Source organism: Nanorana parkeri, unplaced genomic scaffold (genome assembly GCF_000935625.1).
Source record: "Nanorana parkeri isolate BGI_ZX_2015 unplaced genomic scaffold, ASM93562v1 scaffold46, whole genome shotgun sequence".
NCBI lineage: Eukaryota > Metazoa > Chordata > Amphibia > Anura > Dicroglossidae > Nanorana > Nanorana parkeri.
In genome coordinates this window covers 865,247-874,997 of record NW_017306314.1, presented here as the reverse complement: position 1 = coordinate 874,997, position 9,751 = coordinate 865,247, and the positions used below count along the sequence as shown (strand labels likewise).

At 40.1% G+C, this 9,751-nt stretch overlaps 1 protein-coding gene across 2 annotated transcripts in view; it reads left to right on the top strand.

Annotated features, from left to right (window-relative positions):
* Nucleotides 1–9,751, top strand: part of ACSS1 (acyl-CoA synthetase short-chain family member 1) — a 102,734-nt gene that overhangs the window by 47,329 nt on the left and 45,654 nt on the right. For both annotated transcript variants that reach the window (XM_018573251.1, XM_018573259.1), the window contains exons 5-7: nucleotides 4,241–4,393; nucleotides 5,199–5,346; nucleotides 8,336–8,473. In XM_018573251.1, coding sequence (XP_018428753.1) covers nucleotides 4,241–4,393; nucleotides 5,199–5,346; nucleotides 8,336–8,473 — 439 coding nt within the window. The remainder of the gene's footprint in view (nucleotides 1–4,240; nucleotides 4,394–5,198; nucleotides 5,347–8,335; nucleotides 8,474–9,751) is intronic.

Here is a 9,751-nt window from a genome sequence, read left to right as displayed (position 1 = left end):
CCTGCTCCTCCTTACTTCTTCTCCCCGCGTCCCTGTGTCGATCGTGGATGTGGGCAGGCGGTGAGCGTGAAGCGGGGAGGAGGTGCGGCGTGTGGATTCGGGTGGGCGGGTCTGGTAGCTGCGAGCGTGAGGTGGGGAGAAGGTGCGGTGCGCAGCTAGCAATACATTATAGAGCACCATGTGTGGGAAACTGCAGGCTAATCGATGATTGAAAAAGTTGACAACTTTTTCAATCATCGATTATAATCGATTATGTCGATTAGTTGTTGCAGCCCTAATGTGCACCTGTAGGCACGTCCATCATCCAGTCCTGTGCAGAAGAATTTGAACATATACTGTAGGGCTTCTTCATCAATTGGATATTTGAAGTGAACAGAGTTCTACTTCATTCCAATTCATGTCCCACTATAGCAAATCAGGCTCATGGTGTATGTGTGCATTTGTTTTAACTGGACCTTTATTGTAGAACAGTTGCCTATTTTATGTTTACTATGTTCCCACTCCAAACCAATAAATAGGTAATCACAGAGGCTTTTTAAGACTCACATGATCAAATGTCAACACATTTTCCTGTGAACTCTTGAGAACCTAGCAGCCTTATGTTTAAGCAGAACTAGGAAGTCAGTCGCTTTGCTGAACACTGATTCTTCCTGTAGCTAAAAATATATGACTTTAGAGCTGGCGTATGGTCACATGGCTGGCAACTTCTGTTACTAGCTATTGGTTTAGAGCCACAGAACTGGTAAACAGGTAACACGTATAGACTGTGTCTGCAAGGGTTATCAGCTTTCCAAGATCAGTAATATCGATTTACTTATCAGACTGCCTGGCTGTAAGCAATTGTTTCATTGCTGCCTCAGAGTTTGTGGTTCTTATACACTTTCTTCCATTGCCTCCACATGAGTATCTCCCAAATTTGTTCATGGGTGGCCAAATATGTTGCAGACGAGGCCACCAGAGACATCTTCTTGGCTGCAAGTATCCCGATCTTCAACTGGTTTGGCCATCCATTAGAGTGGTTGAATCTAACAAATATTGATTTGGGAGACAATACACTTACACAGATTTATGTATGAAGTTGTTTGCTGGCTCAGTTGATGTACCACAGTAAACCTATGAGGGCAAAGAAATGGAGCTGTTGCAGCAAACTTATTTTTAGTTTCAGGTTCCAGGGCTTTCATTCGGATCCTAAATTGGATTAAATTGATTAAATTGGAGCAGGACCTCTGCTTTACTATATTGATTTCAACGATGGCAACATTGTTGCAAGACTTTAGCAAATCCCTTAATTTAATTATTAGAAACCTTGACTAAGGTCACTAAATTTCCCCCAATAAATCTTCCAAAATTCACCCCAGGTTATGCTGATCTTGTACGGTTTGGCAATAAACTTTATGGAATTAGGTTTCCATCTCACAGGTCTATTCAACACGTAACAATGGCTTCTGACCCAATTAGCATCTAAATAATTAACTCCATAATTCATCTCAGAAGTTACTCTAGCAATTCAGACAGATCTAGAGCACAATCCTTACATTTTTAGGACCTTGGGTGGCTCATTGTAAAGGTATACAGAGTCACAGTCTTAAATTTCTAATATTATACTTATGATACTAAGATAATTCCACATCTACTCTGGCTTCAATTACATCTGTCATATTGATCATGCTATTCACTCTAATTAAAGGAGAACTATGAGGTGAGTGCCTTTCACTCACCTCATAGTTCTAGCCGACTTGTGACAATGAGACTGTCACAGGTCGGCTTAGTAGTTTGGGAGGTGAGCGAACACATACCGGCGTTCGCTCACCTCTCGATCCTGTCACGGCTCTCTGCCGTGACAGGGGAGGGGCTGGATTCCCCCCTCCCCGCTCCGATCCTCCAGTGCTGACTGGCGGAATGGACGGGGGAGGGGGCGGGTACAGCTGGCTCTGCCTCTAGATAGGCAGAGCCAGCTGTCAGCCACGCAGCTGGGCGGATCCAGACATAATTGTCGGGATCCCCTTCAGCTGCGGCGTCCGGTATACTGAGCCTAGGGTGACGGGAGGATGCTAGTTTGTGTCCTCCCGTTACCCTAAGGAGAACTATGGGGAAAAGCCTTAACCCCATAGTTCTCCTTTAAAGAAATAATCAATTTGTTCTTGTTGTATTAGTTCTTTTTTTGTAAAATCTGTTTACGGTTATTGCTTACCCATGTACTATGTGGCCATGTACTATAATCCCTTTCCCCCTGCATTATTATTATTATTATTATTATACTGGATTTACATAGCGCCAACAGTTTGCACAGCACTTTACAATATATGTATGCAGCCTTACTGTTTGCATTTTGTGTTATATTCTCCCTAATAAAACTTTAAAGCTAAAAATAGGCAATAGAAGCTTTCATATTTATGTCCTCGTCGGTTCACTTTAAGTTCCTAACTTTCAGATTTAAGCCTACCTATCTACTTATCTGTAAACTGTGCTATAATAACAACCACTATTTCTTGAATATAGGAATTGTATAGATTAACATACCAGAAAGCATTCTGTACTATATTTAGCCAAACATAGCTTGTGGCCTCATGTACTTATGTAATCTGAAAGGCACTTTGGGGCTTAAGGCACACTCATAACTATCACATTCAATATGGTAGTGCAAAGAGTAGTGCTGATGTGTCTAGTCTAGGGAAAAATCTCATAGCAGTTCATTAAAACTAGGGATGCACCGATACCAAGTACCGTACTCGGTACGTGTACAAGTACAGATACTTTTCCAGCTCCAAGAGAAGACTAGAGAAAAATTAAAAAGTTAGGAGGCAGCTGTCATTTGTAAGAAGCACACGGAGCTCCTGGGATTTGTACATCTCTGTTTTAATGTATGATTTTGTTTTTATAAATATATATAAGTGATGCACCGATACCAGTTTTGCGAGTACAAGTACTGATACTTGCCCAAGTACTTACAATTACGAGTACTGATACATTTTTGTTTATTGTCATGTGACAGTTTTTCTAAAACAATATCGACTAATGATTTCAGGACAGTGGTGGAGCGCCAGAGCCCGGTCCCAGCTGCAACCACTGCAACCCTGGTAGTTCTCATGAAAATGCCAAGTATCGGCATTGGCACTCGAAAAGTATTGGTGCATCCCTAATTAAAACTATTGATAACTGACATGGCTGCAGTGCAGCCAATCAGTTAACTTTGGATAGTTAATATATTTAAACACTTATATTGCCATGTTGCAATATCATAAAGTATGTCTCTTTTCCTCTGTCCGTCTCTTTGTATGATACATTTTTGCTCTAAAGGGAAAGTATAGTGCATTGTGAGCACATATTGAGAATTGTTTTTTGCAATGTTTACCTTTTTCTTTTTTATTTAACAGTTTATAAACTTCCTTTATATGGTTAGTTAATAGACTTGCATAGTGAGAAGAAACAATGAAACGCAACGATCGTGCAAGCACAATATACAGTAGCAGGATACAGAGCATACATATATAATGAGCAAATACGGCTGCCCCCATGTACATGAAATAATTACAAACTATAGAAAGAAACACGTTTTTACAAGAATAATATACATTGGTGAGTTTATTAAAAGAAATCTTTTATACAGATATTAAAAAAAAAAATGAAAATACTATATGGTCCTTTTAAGCATTCCAAAAGCAAAATCCACTAACAGGGTTATTCACAAAAGGGTGAAGAGTTTGGAGGAGGCAGGAGAAGTGAACAATCTAGGCCAAAATAGCTGAACTGGAAAGTGAGCTGAATTGGAGAAGTTTTCCAAATCAGTTATTTTGGCCTAGATTGTTCACTTCTCCTGCCTCCTCCAAACTCTTCACCCTTTTGTGAATAACCCTGTAAATCTCACTGCCAAACTAGAGCAAAACCATGGCCATTTTTATAACAGGGGCTAGATATTTAACACTCGTACCATGTGGCATTCAGGTTCTGGATTCCGTTTCCATCAGTGACATTGTCTACATGGAGTTTGTATTTTCTCTGTCTGTCATAGCCTCTCCGAGTGCTATGGTTTACTACTGCAAGCCAAAAATGCGGGGGTAGGCTCCCACCTAGATTGTTATTAATTTGTGTCTGTATGCAAGAGAGAGAAACATTAGCTTGTAAGCTCCTCTTGGACAAAAATGTACAGTATATGAATTTCTGCAGAATGTGACAGCACCAGATAAATGAAAGAAATAAACATAGTGTGAGCAAATGTGTGAACATTGTCTTTGATTTGCAGGAGATGGCTAGAGCAGATCCCATCTGTCCTCCAGAAACCATGAACAGCGAAGACATGCTATTCATGCTGTACACCTCAGGTAGTACAGGAAAGCCGAAGGGCATTGTACACACACAGGCCGGCTACCTTCTCTATGCTTCCCTGACACAGAAGGTATGTACACTTTATGTGCTGAATATAAAAGGATATAAAAGCATATCTGTGTGGATATTGTAAAGAATATGACAATGTACAAAACAGGAAAAGTATCACTTCTACAATTCAAAAGCATGCCTACATTTATGCTGGAACTTCCTCTTTTCTCCTTTCATTGGATTGAGCCACACAGGCAATGTGTGCAAAACCACAAACACAGGCAATGTGTGCAAAACAGATGAAGAAAGTAAACTGTAATCCTTTTTGTACAGAATATGGAATATCCTATTTTTTATGAACATTTCTTATGTCAATATTTGTTCACTGTTGTTTCAGTCCACCCAAATATTGCAGATGTTGATGGATGCTAGACCAGGGGTAGGCAACCTTGGCACTTCAGCTGCAGTGAAACTACAAACCCCATCATGCTTCTGAGTCTGAGAGTCATGCCAGTGGCCGTCAGTCTTGCAACTCCTCATGGGATTTGTAGTTCCACAAGCTGGAGCAGAAGCTGGAGTTCAAAGGTTGCCTTCCACTGTGCTTGACAGTTAAAGCTGAGCTGCAGTTTAATGCATCACTGAAATACATATATAGGAGCTGCCAAATGATTTGTTTGTCCATCAGGTTCTCACATTTACACAGCTCCCTCACGCAGCACAGCCAGGGTGATGACCTGACTTTTCTCTATGGCTGGTAAATAAAAACTAAGCTTGGTCATCTCCCTAACTTGAGCCTATGAGTGGACAGTAAAGGAGCATCAACAATTATTTTCTGGGGGTTATTTGTTCCTTTGTAAAGTCACTTATTATTATTTTCTCCCCAGTACGTATTTGATTACAATCAAGGAGACGTGTTTGGCTGTGTAGCAGACATTGGCTGGATAACTGGACATAGCTATGTTGTGTATGGACCCCTTTGCAATGGAGCCACCAGTGTGCTGTTTGAGAGCACTCCAGTTTATCCAGATCCAGGTAACAGATTTTCACATTGTACTTCTTTTTTACAGCTGAATAAAGGGCCATTCCACCCTGGCTTCCCATAATATGAGCAGAGTTTAATTTCCTTATGGAAATACTTGTTTGTTAAAGTCCATCAGCAAAAAACTGTGCTTATTATATTTGCTTACTTTATTATATTTACTATACTTAGTTTTTAGTTTTGGTTTGGATGGGGAAGTATTAAAACCAATGGCGGGATTTATTGTTATTCAAAAAAAATTGTCAATGGCCTACAAAAACTCCTCCCAGGTCCAGAGTACTGGTATAATCGCATTCTCTAGCCAATGAATTAAACCAGAATGATGGACTACAATGGCCCCAACAATGTAGTGAATATGAATAAAGTCTTTCTTCTTAGACATAATCTTTTTCCCAAACAGTGAAACAATGTTCAACATAGCTCAAAGTTTTCCAATTAGGGATACTTGTCTCTTAATAAAATACAGCATGCAGAAATGTCTCCCATAGGTACAGCAGAAGTCCTGTTAACAGCACATGAGCAATTTTGTTGGTCCTACTGGGCTTTCTCAGTAGTGTCTTGGATTTTATTTGTGGCCATCAGGTCTGAAAGTAAAGAGAATTGCTTCAGAGAGGACACTGAAAGCAGTTACAGCACTTTTCTTTTGTTTTATTTTCTAGAGTGGCGAATGGATAGAAGTTCTGCAATTTGTTTTTTATAGTGATTGCTCTTCATCTCTACAGTATACAAAACTATAAAAATAAAAAGTTGTGGCTGTAGGTGGGCTTTAACATTGATTAGAATGCAACAAGAAGACGGTGGCTCTTGATATGTAACAGTATCAGGATATGTCCCCATGGTGGGAAGAACCAAGCACTTGAAAAAATCTCTGCTGAGTATTTCCTGAGAAATATAAGAAACCAGCAGGTGATGTTGTGCACCAGCATTGCATACATATGTAAAATACCATTAAAGGAGAACTATGAGGTGAGTGCTTTTCACTCACCTCATAGTTCTGGCCGACCTGTGACAATGAGACTGTCACAGGTCGGCTCAGTAGATCGGGAAGTGAGCGAACACATACCGGCGTTCGCTCACTTCTCGATCCCGTCGCGGCTCTCTGCCGTGACAGGGGAGGGGCTGGATTCCCCCCTCCCCTCTCCGATCCTCCAGCGCTGACTGGCAGGAACGGACGGGGGAGGGGGGCGGGTACAGCTGGCTCTGCCTCTAGATAGGCAGAGCCAGCTGTCAGTCACACAGCTGGGCGGATCCAGACATAATTGTCGGGATCCGCTTCAGCTGCGGCGTCTCAGTATCGCGCTATACTGAGCTTAGGGTGACGGGAGGACGCAAGTTTGTGTCCTCCCGTTACCCTAAGGAGAACTATGGGGAAAAGCCCTAACCCCATAGTTCTCCTTTAAATTGGAACTCCAGACCTTTTTTTTGTTTTTTTTATCTGGACAGAGAGTGGGAAAGGATTGAACCATCTGTTAACCCCTGAGCGTTTAAATTTTTGTATCTACTGCCTCACCCCAGAGTAACATTTAGACTTAAAGAGGAACTTTACCCATATCTTTAAAATAAAAGCAAAGGCACCTTTAGAAATGTTTAGTAATGACAATCTATCAAAGACCAAATGGTTCCCACTAATCAATGTCATCAAAGAGTCCAGATGGAACACGTTTGTTTAATCAACGGTCAAAAAAAGCCATAAACTTTTGTGTTTATATAGAAAAATATAAATGTTTAATTAAACCCCCAAAAGGGCCCCAATCACATATATATGCAAATATCCAATTCTAAAAAAGATATTGGTTCCCATAAAACCCACACATAAAAGACAAAACAAAAGATAAATGAAAAGACATTTTTAAAGTCATGGCCATCCCCTGGGAATTAGGAGGCATTGCAGGTATAATCAAGGTAAACTGAAATGCATCTATGTGCACTTCATATACTTGTTTGACTGTTTGCATTTGTATCAGTGCTGATGGTATTCTTCAGTCTCATTTAGCCACTTCCTCTCTACTCGCAATCGCTCCAGTGCCAGCTCTATGTTATGGATTTGATCCATGTTTGTACAAACGCGCGTCACGAAACACGCGACAAAAACGCGCATATTCAATACGCCTAGGTGTGAACCCAGCCTTAAAGTGACATTGTGATACACAAATAAGATACATTTTTGTTAATAGTTAAGGTACTTGAATGCACTGCAGATTTAAAATGATTGAAAATAATTTTTAAAATTACATTTAACACCATATGAGAGTGTTAAATGTATCTATCTACCAAGTGCAGATTTTTCAGAGTACAGCAGCATGTTCTCAGGGTCAGGAGGCTGCAGATAGGGAGGAGCTCAGGTTCGGACCAAACCTGGTCTAAACTTGAGCTCCTCTGAACACAGAAGGATCCCTTCCAAACACGGAAGAAAGCTCCTTCTGCTGCCCGGGAATTCCACACCTGCACATGATCAAAGGGGCAGGAAGCAGTGACATCATTGACCTTATGTGACGTCATGGCTATACTTGGTCAATGGCCTAAAAATCAGGAAATATGTTTAGTAGAAGAAAACCTTCACCTTAGCTTTTTCAGTGGCCGCAGGGACAAGGACAAATGTACATTTTTGGATGAAAGTGCAGTTGTACTGTAAACCTTCATCTGTCTACTGTCACATGTATTTTTTCTGATGTAATTGCTTTCACAATATTGACTTTCCTCTGGTAGAGGAATCTTTACCATGTACTTTTTATTTTAAAAGGCTCCCAATCAATGAGTAAGCCACAGAATTCTCTAAATGCCAGTAACTTTACAGAATCAACTCTATGCTTTGTAAATACACCTGTGACATAACACTATATGGACATGTGATGTTTTATCACTTCTTTTTTTTTTCTAAAACATATGACTTTACTATAATGGTTTTGTTTGCAAGCCAAGTTGTCACGAGTAGTGCAATTTAATGAGTGTGTTATATAAGCCATGTCACTCTTATTGTTTTAGGGCGGTACTGGGAGACGGTGGAAAGGTTGAAGATTAATCAGTTTTATGCAGCGCCAACAGCAATACGTCTGCTGCTGAAATATGGAGATGAGTGGGTGAAGAAATATAAAAGGTCATCTTTGAAAATGTTGGGCTCAGGTATGTGGAAGATAAAAGTAACAAATACATAATTCCAGTATGATAACGTAATTACAGTAGGATTAGCATATAATGCAAAAGGAAGAAAGCTGCAGTTACCCATATCCAGTGGCAAATCACTATTGGGCTGGAACGAGCAGCCACCTGGGGCCCAGTGACACAAAGGGAGCCCATGTTTGCTCCCACTGCCTCATCACCTAATGTAATCAAACATCAGTGAGCTGGAAAATGTCCCTACTCGCTTGTAGCTTGTAAAAGGCATTGGCAGTGATGGTGTCCTCTTCTGTTACATGGCTGTAAGGTGGGAGAGACGGGGTGTTGGAGAGTTAGAGGTTAGAGGGAGCCCTGTAAGATATGCACCCCCACTCCCGGTTGCACCCACTCTGATAGTATAATTGTCAGGTTTGATAGTAAGGTCCATTACCTTCTATAAGAATGCACTTCATTATCCAAAATACACTGAAACAAAATTGTTATAGTATATTTTATTTAGTTATTTTATACATCAGATAGAGAATCTTGATCTGTACATAATATCCACTCAAAAAACCTTGCAAGTTAAAGAAAAACTTACAAATAAGAATTGTCCTATTCAAGCTCCTATTTGATTATGGTTTTTCAAATTAGGTCTAATCAACTCCTTCTTCGCCTTCGTCTCTTGCTAGTTTTTCTTTTCACCATTTGTATGTAACCATTTGCATGTTTTTGTTCTTACTGTTTCAGTTTTTTAGTTTTGCAGTGGAACAAATAAAACAAAAACATTCCTTCATTTTATTTCTTAAAAACTTTACTGTGCTTTGTACCAGAAGACTAATTTCAGGGTCACATAAAATGTGCTCTTTTTATAACACAATAAATATGGCAGGTATTTCCATGTCTTTATAAAATATAAAATATATTTATTTTGAAATGATGCTGTGATATGATTACTTCAGTAGCATAAGTAGTGAAAAAGTTATTACTGAAGTAAAAGGCCCATAGAAGAAATATAAAATATTTTTTTGGTACGTAGGGAGTTTATAGGTTAGAAAACTGAAGTGGTTAACTAATGTGTGCATGTGCATCTGATCTTCAGTAGGGTTGTAGTGGGAGAGGAAGAAGCAGTATAAGGAGCAAACCAGTTAATGCAGTGACAAGAAGCATGCTGATAGGAGTAGAAGGCAAGTGACAGAGAGATGAGCTGATCACTGTGCTGCTCCTTTTTTCACTGCCCATTCACAGGCTGAGGCAGGTCCAGGATGACCTGGGTCAGAAGAAGTGGTTTGAATGGTGCTGTAG